The 16,266-nt window shown below is 27.2% G+C and overlaps 1 protein-coding gene and 1 pseudogene across 1 annotated transcript; one reads left to right on the top strand and one right to left on the bottom strand.

Moving 5' to 3' along the window:
- The first annotated feature begins 251 nt into the window (after nucleotides 1-251).
- Nucleotides 252-1,372, top strand: LOC145836754 (uncharacterized). The gene is made up of 3 exons (XM_082944529.1): nucleotides 252-354; nucleotides 611-829; nucleotides 1,140-1,372. Exons 1-3 carry the CDS (start codon nucleotides 252-254, stop codon nucleotides 1,370-1,372), a joined length of 555 nt encoding a protein of 184 aa, XP_082800655.1.
- Nucleotides 1,373-12,896: 11,524 nt separating this feature from the next.
- LOC145836753 (ubiquitin-conjugating enzyme E2 J2 pseudogene) lies at nucleotides 12,897-15,682 on the bottom strand (annotated as a pseudogene).
- Between the last annotated feature and the right edge of the window lie 584 nt (nucleotides 15,683-16,266).

Raw genomic sequence — 16,266 nt, 5'->3', positions numbered from 1 at the left:
ATAAATTGACAAGATAAGTAGTTAAAAAGTTGTAAGATTTAGATGATTAAGTCTAAACATAATGCTCCATAAAAGTAAAAACTATAAATAATCAAAATTTTACTTGTTATTGTGTTTATCTTAACTTTTTAAACTATAACGTTTATTTTTGTTAATAATTATTTTTGGGGAAAAAAAGACACTTGTATGTCAATTTTACAGATCCAGCTTTATAGATTTTTATCAATACTTCGAACCTTATATGAATTAAAATGAAAATATACGTGGAAAGATGGGTTGGTTGTACATTCATATTGGAAGTTGAGCCTTGGCAATTAGTTGCTGCTGTAAAAAATAAAATTGAAGATCAAGAAGGTAACAAAGTTAACTTAAAATTTACCTCTTTTCTGCTTTTTTAGAACATTTAAAACTATATAAATCAATAAACTTCTAATAAAACATATAAGTTAATTAAGTTAATTTATAAAGATATTTGTTGACTAAAAAAGAACCATTTTGAATTAAGTAAAAAATAGCTAAAATGATAACATTTATCTAATAAAGTACGTAGTTTAATACATGATATTGCTTTTTTTTCTGTTTAAAAAAGTTACAATGACAAATGTTCTAGGTATCCCTTTTGACGAACAACGCATCTTATTTGCTGGTAATAGGTTGAAAGATGAAAAAGACTTGAAATTTTACAACGTCAAAAACGAATCAACTCTTCTGATGGTGTTAAGATTGCAAGTGACTGTTGAAGTGCAAGGAAGTAGTAAGAAATTCAAGTTGAATGTTGAAACTCACGAAACAGTTGGAATCATAAAAGCTAGAATCGACGAACAACAAGGTAAATGCTCAAATGCTTTTAAATAATTTAAGTAAAAATATTTCAATATAAAACAGTTTCTGTGCCAAACTTAAATCAAAATTTCTGTAGATAACCAATAACCACATTCTTTTTTGAATAAAATGCTTGGTTAAAGTGTCGAAATTTATTATTTAAAAGCTTTAAATAACATTAAACTTTGGTGTAATGTTGTACAAAATTTAGACTTATGAAATTTTATTAAAAAAAAATGAGGGCTTAAAAGAACGTTTTAATTCAACAAACCTAATTTAAATTAGAAATGTCAGTAACCTATTTTGAAATGTTACAGGCTACCCTTATGAAAGACAAATTTTATCTGTTCCACTCTTCTTGAACTTGGACAATAGAAGGGTAGTGTCTGAATTGGACATTCAAAATAACTCATCTATTTACTTGAGACTTAATGGTAAACTGACGGTATTTGTGCAGACACATCTCGGTAAAACTAAAAGGTTCATCGTAAAATCTTCTGACACAGTTGACATTCTCAAAACTAAGATTAGAGACAGAATAGGTGAATAATTTTGTTCAGTAACCATACGGTAAAAAATAATAAACCATTATTGTAGTAAACAGACAGTTTATCACGCTTTTTTTTTTGTAATTTAACTATTGTTTACTTTAGGAAATGTTGAACGAAAGTCTGTTATATAACCTGTAAAAAGAATATTTTATGTTAAAAACTAAGTTTTTTAATTTTTTAAGGTCTTCCGCCTTGCAAACAACGACTGTTTTTCAAGGGCAAAGAATTAACAGATTTTATTAATTTTTGTGACAAAGCAACTCTTTCCTACTACAAAATCAAAGAAGAATCGACTATACGCTTGATAAAAAACACGGGTTCGAGATTATGCAAAGGGTGTTGTTAAAATAGTTAATAAATTTTATAGAAATTAAAACCGTATTTTATAAGTTAAGTTTCAGAAATACTATTAACGGAAAAAATCATTTTTGTCAATAAATTGTTATCTAGTTATCTATAAATGCGTAAGTTACAGATAAGTTTGTTGTATAATCTTGAAAATTGTTTCAATACATTTTGATGTTTATTAGTGTAATTAAAATAGTTAAGACAATAAACTTTATAGAAATTAAAACCTTATTTTTGTTTGCATTATTAAATATGTTAAGTTTTAATAATACTAATAACGAAAAAAAATAATTTATAATAAATTGTCATCAAGTTATCTATAAGTGCGTAAACTAGAGATAAGTTTGTTGTATAATCTTGAAAATTGTTTTGATATAATTTGATACACAAAAATATTTTTTAAAATAGAATAACGAAATAACCTTTAAACTCAACCATTAAAGAAAAGGGTCATTGAAGAATTTAAATTTTAATTAATAAGTTTTAATTGTTTGATAGCAACCACAGCTTTAAGTATCATTAAATGTAAATAAAGTAGATTAATTATTCATTTAAAAGTATATGATTGAATTTTCTTTAGTAAACAATTAAAAAATTGGTATGGCATTAAAAATATTAAAAAGTTTGAAGAAGATCATCTAAAGATAAATTGATTTTCAAAACAAATTGTATTTAGAGGTACATTTTTTATTAATGTGTCAACCAAACTCTTTGCTTTCAAACTAAACCTTAAAATTCAAACAACAATTAAGTTGAAAGTTTATATAGGTTAAGAAAGTCTATTTTCACAAAACTAAATCTATATAAACTTCTTATATACTTTTAATAACTTGTTTTTCAACGTTTTATTTAAATTTTAATTTTAGTTAGGAGCTTATTAAAAATAAAAACGTAGTGTTACTTATTAAAGTATCTTGTTTTTAATAGATAAGTACAGATATTTTAAAACACTCCTATTTTCTTATTACTACAACAAACTTGCTATACGTTTACGTTATTTATTATTTGTTAAATAGTTGATTAAAAAGTAAATAAAACAGTTTTACTGGTTTTAAAACGTTAAAAGTAAATAGCTCTATTTAAAGGAAGCAGTAAGTTATTTAAAATACCTAAGCGAAAACAATTACTGAACCTTTTACAGTAATACATTTCTTGATAATGTTTTGTTTTTAATTATCAGTTTTTTAAAGTAATTTTCAGCTTATTAAATTAACTTTTACTTTTAGTATATGTAAGCGTCAACAGGTATTAGCTTGTTTATTATTATTATTTATATGTAAAAAGTAATAAACATGCTAATTAAATCATTTTATAATCGGTTGTGCAAAGAAACAACTCTGAGATTGTCAAACAATTAGCAAAATATTCTTACGCTTATATAACAAAAAATAATTGTAATTTAAACTTAAAGCATATATCAAGGCAAGTTATTTTTTTACTTTTCACTTACACATACTTTATTTCAAAAACCCGTTTAAGTTATAATAGTATTTAATTTAGAAAAAAATTACTAAGTTAAAAGTGTCTTTAACAATGTGTTTTTATTTTAACAACTTAAACTTTATATGAAAAAACTTAAGTTCGATACTCTACTTTGATTGTTTATAAGAAAAAGCTAACTGTTGCATATAAGCAAAAATAAAATTTAATCGTTTTTAAACACGGTTACAATTTCAAAATATACCACAAAAAAATGTAGTTATTTAATTTCAAAAGAATGCGAACCTCGAATAGAAATAGATTATTGTAAGTTAGTAATCTACTAAGTTAATTAAAGGTTTTGTGCAAATGTATTAGTCTGTTAAACTCTTTGTTAGAGTTGGTAAATTATTGAATTAAGACATTTTGTTCTAAAACTGCAAGTTGGCGCTTACTTTTCAAATGAAAATTTTTAAGTAAGTTTTGATTATTACGTCATGATCCAAAAGCGCCAATCTGAACAAATATTTTTCTTCTATTCATTGGTTAGCTGCATGCACTTAGGAGACAGACACATAAGTGATAAACGTGAAACTAAGTTTGCTTTGTAGGTTATTTCTTAACAAAAATATTTTGATTATAAGTCGTTTTTAAGGTTTGAATTAAAAAAGTTTGTGCCATCTAATAGCTTAACAGCAGGTTTTTCATTAGTTTAAAATTGATTGTTATACTAATAATAACTATGAAACTTCATTCATGTTTTAATTTATATTCTGAACAAAGTTGTCAAAAAATTCTGCTAGGTTTTACTAGGATCATATGTAAACACTAAGAAGGTACATTTGATGAAAAAATTTTAGCCTGTTAGCTGAGCTTTGCATAATTTATATGTCTTTTAATAAAAATGGCAATGATTTCTATCTCTAAAGTTTTTCTGAACATTAACAGACCATGGCTTTCTAAAATATTTGAAAATTCTCAAGCTCTACAGAAACTTCTTTGTCAGTGATCAGTATATAGTATCAATAAGAAAGTTTATTTTATTATTTATAGTTTATTTCAATCTAAGTCTATTATTCTAACTATTTATTATGATACTAAAACATTTGGATTTACAATCTAAAACTTTTACTAACATACTTTGATATGCTTAGTACTGAAACAAAGCTCAGTTGTAGTTTTCAAAACTATAATAACCTTCCTTAGCCAAGTATTACAATTTTGTTTCTATAATTTTGTATTCTACAAACTTGACTGCTAACTATTGTAAGATTCACAGAAATAGCAGTGAAATTCAAAAATAACTATATGCTATATATGTCTGAAAGGTATGAAAATATTAGAAAGTAAACATAAAAACTCTACTCTACTGATTAATGTAAACATAGGGAAAGTATCCATGATACAGGTGTTTTAATGAGATTGATCTGCAACCAAATATACTTACTAATCAATTAAAATAGTTATGGTTAGTATTTTATCATTTTCTATCACAGAATCATTCATTTCTTTGATACCCTTACATTTGAAGTCCATTTTTCAATTTTTTCTCCTTCCAGTATTTTGATATCTAAGAAAGTAAATACAATATATTGTATTGAAATTAACGGTGGTGAGATTAGTATTTAGGTTATAGGTATATCTACCCGAAAAAAAGTTTTAGTAAAATCTTTTTTGTTGGAAATTTTAATAAGTTTTTCAACTTTAAAAATTATTCAGTTATAAATAATTAAATATTTCTATAAGCTTATTGCTTACATTTTTTTGGTGTGTGCAGGTTTGTACTTTCTTGTATAGACATCTTCTGTAGCAGGATATCGGTAATTAAATTTGTTGTTGCCAGTTTTGTTTTTTTTTCTTTGTAGTACCCTAACTGTCTTCTAACTTCCTCTTCTTGGGTGTTTTTTCTCTATCTTTGTGAAATCCAGGGCATGGTTTTGTTTCATATTCATCTAAGTCTTTACCGTTTTCTTTTCTGATTTTTACCCATGTTTATGTGCTTCAGTGTTCCAAACCAACTTTCTGTACTCTAAAATTATGTATTTTTAAGCTTCAATGTTTATAAATTTTGAAGAATATCAAACGTGTTTGGTTGTTGAAGACAACCTTAAATCCCATGAAGCACAAGAGGATGGATGGCCGTCCATAGGGGGAGAATCGCAGCCAAGGTGTTTTTGCTGTTTTCTACTTGGTTAAAGTTGCAGTTTACATTTTGGGCTTTCCTTGTAGCTGAATTCATTGTTCCCAAGTTTCTTTTTACTAGCTATAGTTGCCCAACTGTCTCCAAGTGGCCTCTTTCTTACTAATGGTGATATTAAATCGTGGTTTGGCATGTTCAAGTCTCGATTTATTCTGTTTAAACAACGGTGGTTAATTTTTTGGGTAACAAAGTTTTTATTACTTTTCAGACTACCTGTATGTATCATGTATATTTCAAGTTAAACGTGGCACAAGTAACGGGAGAAATCTAAATATTCGCCATCCTCCTTTTAACTTTCGTCCACTTTTCTTTGCCTTAACGTTCCAAACCGACTTTTTATGCTTTGATATTTTTAAATAGAAAGCTTGCGTAACAAAACTGTCAAACATACTCGATTGTTGGAGACAACCTTGTTTTCAATCAGGACCAAGAGGATGGCCGTCCACAGGGGTACGATTGCAGCCCAGGTTCATTAAAAACAGATGCAGAGTATTTGGTATTTTTTGTGTGCCATGACCGGCTCTGTCCCTCTGAATTTTTCGCACTTCTTCTGATATTTTCTTAGAACAAGTTAAACAGAAATAAGATATTTTCTTATGTCTGTACAAACCTTGAAATCGTCAACAAACGGTGATCTTTAGAGGTTTTCCTTGCTTAAGTTTTCAACAGAGAGAATCTGTGTTGCTTTGATTTTCTCTACTGTTTCATCTAACAAATCAACTTCTTGTTTGTAATGAAGATTTTTTTTTATGTTTTAAAATACATACATACACTATTTTTCTTTGTCCTTTTAAAAAAGTAAATTTACTTGGTTATGAAAGGTAGTTACTGAAGGCCATAAAAAAAGACAACACTTCCTTTAAAACTCCATAGGCAAATAAATTTGTTCTTCCTCCTCATAGTTTTATTAATTTCTTTTAATGCGATTTTGAATTTTTATAAGGTGAATTTAGTATTTGAACATCTTAAATTTATTATTATGTTCCTTTATATTTAAGTTAACAGTAGTGTCCTATTTATTTTTATTTATTTTTTACTGTTAGGTAGAACATTCATTCTTAGGAGAAGATTTATTATTTGGCTTGATATTGTCATTGCCCTTTTTAACATCCGGTACTCTTCATGTGTTTTAACGTAGTAAAAGCTATATCCTTCTATGTATCAATCCAACAAGCATTTTTGTCGGATTGATTCTCGTTTAAGCTATGAACAAAAATCTGTGTGAATAACTATAATGATTTTTTTCATATTTAACAGCAGTACTATGTTGTTCTTCTATAAATTAAGCATTATACATCTTAACGATTTTGCTATTTTGTACTTAGTTGAAGTTGCAATTAACGTTTTGAGGCTTCCGGTAGTTGAATTTGTCGTTCTCTGGTTTTCTTTTACTAGCTGTAGTTGCCCAACTGTCTTCTAGCGGTCTCTTTTTTGATTTTTCTTTTCGTGGCAATGTTAAACCGTGGTTTACTATGTAGGAGTCTTGGTTTCTTCTGTTTGAAAAACAACAGTATTTTTAAACGGGTTAAAACATGTTAATAAAATTGTTATACTTTATTCTCTACCTGTAGATATATTTATCTTTTCAAGATAAATGTGGTACGACCATCTTGATTTTCCATCTAAGTCTTAACCGTCTTCTGTTCTGTTTTTTGTCCATATTTCTGTGTTTCAAAGTTCTAAACCAGCTCTCTATGCTCTGAAATTATTATTTTTAATTTCAAAGCCTTAAAAAATTTTAATTTATAATAATATTAAACGTACTTAGTTGTTAAAGACAACTTTTTCCCCATTAATAGCGATAGGATGGCCGTCCACAGGGGTACGATTGCAGCCCAGGTTCTTTCAAAACAGGTGCAGACCATTTTGTGTGCCATGACCGGCTCTGCCTTTTTGATTTTACGCACTTCCTCTGATATTTTCTTAGAACAAGTTTAACAGAAGTAAGATGCTTTTTTTTCATCGGTACAAACCTTGAAATCGTCAAATAAATCTTTATAGATTTTCCGCGCTTAAGTTTTCAGCAGAGAGAATTTGTGTTGCTTAGATTTTCTCTATTGTTTCATCTACCAACACATCAACTTCTTGTATGTAATGAATAATTTTTATGTTTTAAATTACTAACATACACAATTATTTCTTAGACTTTTAGAAGTAAATTGTACTTGTTTATCAAAAATAATTACTGAAGGCCATAGTAAAAAGACAACACTTTCTTTAAAAATCCATAGGCATATAAATTTGTTCTCCTTCCTAATAGTTAGTTTGATTTCTTTTTGGCCTTTTAATGCGATTTTGAATTTTATAGGGTTTGTGGCATTTAGGTATCTAAACATCTAATATTTATCAATATGTTTCATTATATTTAAGATTACAATAGTGTCCTTTATTTTCTTTAAAAATTACCGTTAGGTAGAATATTCAGTCTTAGGTGAAGATATATTATCTGGCTCGATATTGTCATTGCCCTTTTTAACGTCCGGTACTCTTCATGTGTTTTAACGTAGTAAAAGCTATATCTGCTATGTACCAATCCAACAAGCATTTTTGTCTGATTGATTCTCATTTAAACGAAATAAAAAATGGTTAGAACCATCAAAAAAAATCAGTCACAGTCTTATACAAGCACTTTGAAGAGATCTTTCGTTTATTATAAAACAAACATTTTCAATTTGTAGAAAACCAAAAAATATACTAGCAACTTTATTGATTTTCATTTAATGTGTAACCTTTGAACAAAAGTATGTGAATAACTACAAAGTTTGTTTTATATTTAATATCAGTACTAACTTATTCTTTTATATATTAAGCATTATACATCTAAATGATTTTGCTTTTTGTACTTGGTTTAAGTTGAAATTTACGTTTTTGGCATTCTGGTAGTTGAATTTGTCTTTCTCTGGTTTTCTTTTACTAGCTGTAGTTGCCCAACTGTCTTCTAGCGGTCTATTTTTTGATTTTTCTTTTCGTGGCAATGTTAAACCGTGGTTTACTATGTAGGAGTCTTGGTTTCTTCTGTTTGAAAAACAACAATATTTTTAAACGGATTAAAACATGTTAATAAAATTATTATACTTTATTCTCTACCTGTAGATATATTTATCTTATATAAACTTATTGTTAAACTTTTATTGCGTTACGCCGTTTCCCTGCAGAGCAGTTCATCAGACGCTAAAAAAAGCTGAAAACAAAAGTATACAGGGCGATGAATTGGAAAATAAAAATACACACATAAATGAAAATAATATTTACATTTGAAATATGAGTTTTAAATAATATGTGGTTTACAAAAGTTAAATTTTAAAGTTAAGTTAAATTAAAATGAAATATAGGTAAGTTTAGTTTAAATAATTTATTAACTATAGATTTTATATATTTAGAAAATTTATTTACTAAGCATTTAATATATTAGGATTTTGAAAAAATGTAAATACTAAGATTTGTAGGGGATTTTTAGAAAACAGAAATGGTCTTTTTACGGGAATGTTGTAACTTTAAAACAAAATCTTTACACAATACAAACATAAATACAATGTAACAATATAATTAAATAGAATGAAATAAACTAAATAAACTAAGTTAATGCGATAAAAAATAAACTAAAAGTATTCCTTAGGGTAATGAGGGCATTGCGTGACTAGTTCATTTCTTTTATTAAGGCTTTTTCTCTGGTTAGCATTTGCTATAAACAGTCTTTCAAGGTTACATATCGAGCACATGAAGTTTGGTTTAAATCTGCTTTTTGTCTGTTGGAGAATTTTCCATTCAATAGTGGGTTTCTCGCCTTTTTCATATAATTTCCACATGTAGTTGGCGAGTTGTGTACAGTTGGCGGGTTTCTTCTTGTTGGGTTTTGGAAATGATACTCTATGTTCGTACAATCTGTTTTTGAATGCTCTTCGGGTGGATCCAATATATGACATTCTTTTATTTTTCTCAGATGAGACGATTGCTTCGTATATTACATTTTCTAATTTACATTTATTCATTACTGGACATTGCTCTCTGTTTCTGCAGTTGCATAGCTTCGGTTCTATTTGTGGTTTTTCTATAAGTTTATATAATTCATATCTCCCACCAAGGATTGATAACTCTGTCTAGTTCTGTTTTTGTATTAAAAAAGATATATTTATCTTTTCAAGATAAATGTGGTACGACCATCTTGATTTTCCATCATAATTATCTAAGTCTTAACCGTCTTCTGTTCTGTTTTTTGTCCATATTTCTGTGTTTCAAATATCTAAACCAGCTCTCTATGCTCTGAAATTATTATTTTTAATTTCAAAGCCTTAAAAAATTTCAATTTATAATAATATTAAACGTACTTAGTTGTTAAAGACAATTTTTCCCCATTAAAAACGATAGGATGGCCGTCCACTAGGGTAGAATTGCAGCCCAGGTTCTTTCAAAACAGATGCAGACCATTTTTGTGTGCCATGGCCGGCTCTGCCCTCTTGATTTTTCGCACTTCCTCTGATATTTTTTTAGAACAAGTTTAACAGAAGTAAGATGCTTTTTTTTTTTCATCGGTACAAACGTTGAAATCGTCAACAAACGGTGATCTTTGGATATTTTCCTTGATTTTGTTTTCAGGAGAGAATTTGTGCTGCTTAGAATTTCTCTACTGTTTCATCTCCCAGCACATCAACTTCTTGTTTGTAATGAATATATTTTTTATGTTTTAAATTACATATATACACTATTTTTCTTTGTCCTTTTAAAAAGTGAATTGTTTTTTGTTATCAAAGATAATTACTACATTTAAAACGACTGTCCAAAGAGGCAATTTTTTATCTATATTCAGCAGAAAAGAGAAACAATATGTTTTCTTCTATGATCACTTTTAAATATTTATGATTTTTTTTTTCTTCATGTAATTACATAGAAGTGCTTATTTTTAACTTTATTTTTAAACTCGACACAATACCTCATTCTTGATCTGTTCAAAAAGCAATCAGGTTTTAAAAATATTAGCTTGAAATATTTTTATGTTTGAGGGACTGCATAACTGGTTCAAAGTGCAAAAAAATTTGGTAAAAGATCTATTCCTTCAAGATTTACAGAATAATTGTATTCCTAAAACTTAACCTAGAACTAGTTTTTTTTACACTCTTTGAAATAAAAAGCTAATGGTTGTTAAGTGGTATAATGAAAACTTACAAATAGACAAAATAATGTCATTTTTATGTGCTCAAAACAGCATTTTCTTTAAAAGTTTTCATGTCATCATAAATTAGAGCTAGCAAATCGGGATCAATTTAGTTGTCCATAAATTTTGTTCGTTAACTTCAAACTTTGGGAAAAACCATCAGGTGATAATTTTTCAATTACAATTCGTCAGCTGTAACACTTAACTTATTACTACCACAATCATTCACAGAACAATTGTGTCTATTATTACTAGTTGTTTATCCCTGAATACATATAGTTTCCACAATTTTAGATGGAACCAAACCACTTTTTAAGAAGAATTTTACTAATCATATATGTTACAACAAGTACACAGCGATTTCCATGTCTTCTTTTTGGCAGATTTCTGCATCGTTTTCAGTAGATATCACGGTTTTAGCAGTGAAATTTCTTTTATTTCCTGTAAGCAATGAAAATATAATTATTTACTCTGCATTAAGCTTATCAAACTACAACGGTTAATAGAGTTATCCTCTTTTTACTATATTTTAAAAACTACCAATTTCTTTTCAAGTACAAAACTACAATCTTATCATTATGTTGATAAAAACAAAATAATGTCATTTTAAGTGCAGAAAACAGCATTTCCCATTAAGATTTTATGTCATATAAAATTAGAGCTAGCAAATCGGTATCAATTAATTATCCATCAATGTTATTCGTTAACTTCAAACTTTTTGTGAGAAAAACCATCAGGTAACAATTTTTCAATTACAATTCGCGAGCTGTATTATTTAACTTATTACTACCACAATCATTCACAGAACAATTGTGTTTATTATTACTAGTTGTTTATCCCTGAATATATATACAGGGTTGCCACTTAGTCAGGAAATCAGGAAAAAATGGGGGGTTTTGAAAAAAGTCAGGAAACTTGATAAAATTAATAAAAAAAAAAAGTCAGATTTTGTCAGTTTAAATTTACAAAATTCCTTGTTTTCCAAAGCCTTCAAATGGTAAAAATTAATTAAAAGTCCTTTAAAGTCAGAAAAAAATTCCAAAATTTTCCTATAAATTTAAAAAATATGTTTAATTTTATTTCCAATGCTTTCACCTAGTATAAATTAGTAAAATATCCTTTATAAAACTGCAAAAATTTTCTATTAACATATTGAACAAGTACCCTATTTGAATAAGCAGATTTTGTAAGCTTTTTAGTATTGATGATCTGTAGCAAGGACAGTTCCATAGTGAAACTGATATATACACAAAAGTTTATCTAGCATAATTTTAGAATCAAAGTGTTTTTTGTTTAAGTAAATCATTGAGTTCTTTATAATTATGGGGCTGTATTGGGCTGTCAATTTGTGTTCACTAAATAATTTCTAAATAATTTTAGAGGTTAATAATTACAAATACTATATAGTTTTATAACAGTCGGATTTAACATTAAGTAATTTACCTATTATTAACTATTAACCTCTAAAAATATGTAGAAATAGTTTGATTTTATGAACACATGTATACACCTTATTTAGCATCTATTCTTTCATTACAGTATTTATTATTTTACAGAACCCAGTTGAAGTGTGTTGATTCGTTAACACACAAAAATATATGTTGGTACAATAAAGGAAGATTACTGTATAATTTGTTTTAATGAATTTTATACAACTATAAAATTACAAAATTATTATCGTACAAATTAACTTGTTAAGAATAATTAAAATTAAAAATATTTTGAATTAACAATTTTTTTTTTGCTTTGTTTATTTTACTTATTGGTTGTTTTATTTTTGTACGTTTGCTTATCTTAGTTATATTACCAATTAACTTATACAGTTGTGTAGTTAAAAATTTTCAATTTATCTGTAATTAATTTTGCTTATTGGTATTAATTGAATATTTTCTAACGAAACCTATAACTGTCTACTTACTCAAAACTTTATTTTAAAATTAGGTGCTAACAAAAGTAATCGATAAATATTAGCTAAAATCGATTTTAGTTGTTTGCTTAATAGAAATGTTTTTGGAAGAATCATGTCTCAAATTTCTGTTTAATATCTGTAGTACTAAAAAGTTATAACTACTATCTGTATTTAAAAAAAGATGTACAAAATACCTAAAGTAGTTAAATATACTATTAAATTAATTTCTATCAGCACCACAATTAAAAAAAACTTTCTGTAAAATATATAAAAATCAAAAGTAAAAAAACGTTTTGATTTATTTTCAGAAATTTGTTTTATTCATGTCAAAAATTAAGTTGTAAATATCGTTTATCCAATATTTTACTTATATAGTTTAAATAAAAACTAACACATAACGGTTTTTAAAATATTCAAATATTAAACTCTTTATAACATAAAGATGGTAAGTTATATTTTTAATAAAGTTTATTGGCACTTAAAACTTTAGTTAGGAAATTATGTAAAAGCTATAATTAAAACTGATACTGCAAAAACAACTGCTGCTATTATTAATGGATACATCCGAGATTTTCTTTCTTCAGTGGCAACCAATTTATCTTCAGTGGCGATCAAACTATCATCAGCAGCTTCGTACTTTTCAGGGTTTGCCGTCAACTTTTCATCTATTTCCTGCTTCAACTCAGGAAATAGTTCGCTGAATTGCTCGTCATTACTGCAGTGACGTAATGACTTCAGTGCCAGTTGTTTCTTGTATTTGTCTGATCTGTGCATTGCTCCAATGTGATTAGTGTCCTTGTCGACCATGAAAGATAACAAGCCTGTTAAATAGCAAATTCGAACTTAAAGGGATGAATTAATTTTTGGTTCTTAAGCTGATGAAAGCTGGTGAAAAGCTGGTTTCTAACTAGTAAATCTAAAAAACTTTAAATTATTAATCTATTGTAATAAAAAGATTTTGAGAATAGAATACTTTTTTCATACTATTTGGCAGTCGGGTCTGCATGGTTAAAGATACAAGAGATATAAGTAAAAAATTGATTGTAATAATACTGTGTATAACTACGCATGAATGATTATGAGGTCTTAACATTGTTTGTATTTTTGATTTATAGTTAATCATTTCGTGTTTAGTTACTGATATTGTGGTTTAACTTAATATTTGTTTTCCATTTAACTTTTTGTTTGTGATATATAATTTTCATTTATTGAGACAAAATCAATAACAGTGGACTTTATTTATTTATCAGTAACAAGTAAAAACTGCCACATGAATGAGAACGTCACTTAACAAGATCGTTCGGCATTCGAATAATCGCCCAGCAAGCAGGTATAGAAGCTGTTTTGGTAACAGATGTGAACCCCCACACCGTCTTAGGACATTACGGTGGGTTACTTTCATAAAAAGTGAATAACTGTATTGAAGAAACGAACATAACAAAAAATGTAAAAAAATTAAAATAGCTAAAGTGTACAATATTAAATAGTTCTAGTTAAAAAAGTTTTATTTATCAAAACTTACTTATTTTAAAGTATTTATAGTATACTTAACGTTTAAATGTATGCTTTTTATAATAAAGTAGACTATAAACAAAAGCTTACCAGTTATAAGGGTTCCAACAGTCCAAGCAGGGCACCAAGACTCCTGATGATAGTTAGTCATTGTGATGCACAGAGCTTCGTTTGGTTTAAATCTTCCACTGGGTGTAAGCATTCTAACTTCAGGCGCTATCATTGGATAGTTTTTGGGAAATTCAAGGACACCGTGGTACAATCCACCTTCATAAGGAGTGTCTGGAGGTCCTTCTACCTGTATACTTTTGTGTTTTATCAAATGTTATAAATAACAACAAGATTTACGATCAATCAAAAATTTAGTATTAAAAGAATTTTCTATATAACAAAATGCTTTCATCAAAGCACTAAAATTTTTTTAGTAATTTTAAATAACAAAGACTTTTGTATGTATGAACTATGACAATATTCTACCACGTAAATAAAACTAGGTGTAATTTTCAAAAAGAAAAGGATATAGTGCATATTTGATAGAGGTAGTTGTATGACGAGGTACTTGTAAAAATTAGAACTAAACAAACCGTTTAAAATAAATTATGGAATCTGATAAAAAATGTTATTAATCAATTTGTTTATACTAAAAAAAAACCTTTTTTTAGAAGTTATTATTGAGCAATGTTGTTAATAAACTGATAAAAATTATGATAAACAGTTAATAATGGATTTTTTATTCTCTATGTTCCACAAAAGATTATCAAAAACTTGTTAAAATTTCTTTTATTTCAAATAAACTTTTTCTATCTATTTCTAACAAAAAGGTTTATAACGAACCACTCATTAAATTTACTGTTTAGTTTTATTAATCATTTCAAAAGAATTAAAGTTGAAGAATTTCAATATTTTATGTGATGTCAAAATTCGTGTTGAGAAGAAAAAAAGATGCGTGAAGTAAATTTGAGAGAAAGAGTTTAAAACTTGGCTTGCAGATGCGAGTCGGATTATTGACGGGTGAGACGCAAAAAGCAAGGAGAACGCACATAACGACGTGTTGACGATAGGATTTAGCGAAGCGTATGAAGAACAATCGAGAGGGGATATCTTGATATTGAATGTTATGAAACTTTTTCGTCGAGTTTATTTTCTGTCCATGTCAACAAGGTTTAGTATTGAGTAAATGTGACTACTAATGGAAGTCATTGGTAACACTTTTATTGTAATTTCTTTTATTTAAATTATTTTACAATATGTCTATTAATCTTGTATATAAAGTATGTGCGCTATAACTAGTTTTATAACATCACTTTTATAGTAAGTACTAGTATATAAATTAAGCCGGTGTTCCATCTGAACGTCTGTAATACTTTAAATAACCTTTATTATTAATCTTATTTAACAGCAGCTTAACCTACCAAAACCAAGCCAATTAACATCATTATTGGTCACGGTTACAGGTTTTCATTCTGATATTGAAGTCAATAATACATCATAATAATAGTAAAAAGTAAAACAACTTTTATGTTTATCTAAAAAGTTTTGATTTATAAAAAACTAAAAAAAAAAAAAAAAAAAATACATTAATATATAAAAAAGATATTATGTTTTGATAACGTGAAATATTTCAAGTTAAATTACAAAAAAAAACTAACGCAGAAATGAAACTCAAGTATATTGTTTTCTAGTGGTTTTACATCTCTGACATATGGTATAGGGTTCTTTTTGAGTTCTAGAAGCTCTCTTTGTAATCTTTTGGTAGCCGTTGGTGATGCCATGATTTTACATATATTATATTATCTAAAAAATGTTTTTTTGAAATATTAAACATCATAGGCTATTTGTTTCTAAAATAGTCAAAAATAAATATTGGATATACTTAAGACTTCTGACGTTAATAGTACTTATGAAAAACAATTGTTTAGTTAATAGTATGACTAAAAATATGAATACTTTTTAATGTTTTTAACGTTTTTGTTTGAATAAAATAGGAAAAGCTGAAGTTTAACTTAATTTTATTGAATTTTATTGTAATAGATTGTATAAGCTACACAGTAAACAATATTTATTCTAGTTTCTTTAGCAAAAGTAAATAAATCATTAACATACTTTAACCAACCCTGTAAGAAGAGTAAGTTCTTACAATAGAAAAATATATTAAAAAATTGTCATAGTGATAAATTTCCATTTATTACTGTGACATTTGTTTGGGTATTAAGAAAAGTTCCAATGAAAATATTTATGGACAGTAAAAGTGTAAAAAAACATTGTACACCTTTGCTCTAATTTTTTGTCTAATGCGTCTTCAGAGGAATTGTTATTGTGGAAAAAGTTATTATATTGTTTAGTCGTCTGTCTGCAA

This window comes from Thalia democratica, chromosome 5 (genome assembly GCF_965202585.1).
Source record: "Thalia democratica chromosome 5, ktThaDemo2.hap1.1, whole genome shotgun sequence".
In the NCBI taxonomy this organism is placed as follows: Eukaryota; Metazoa; Chordata; class Thaliacea; order Salpida; family Salpidae; genus Thalia; species Thalia democratica.
Note: the sequence above shows the minus strand (reverse complement) of the source record. Positions and strands in the feature narration are given on the sequence as shown.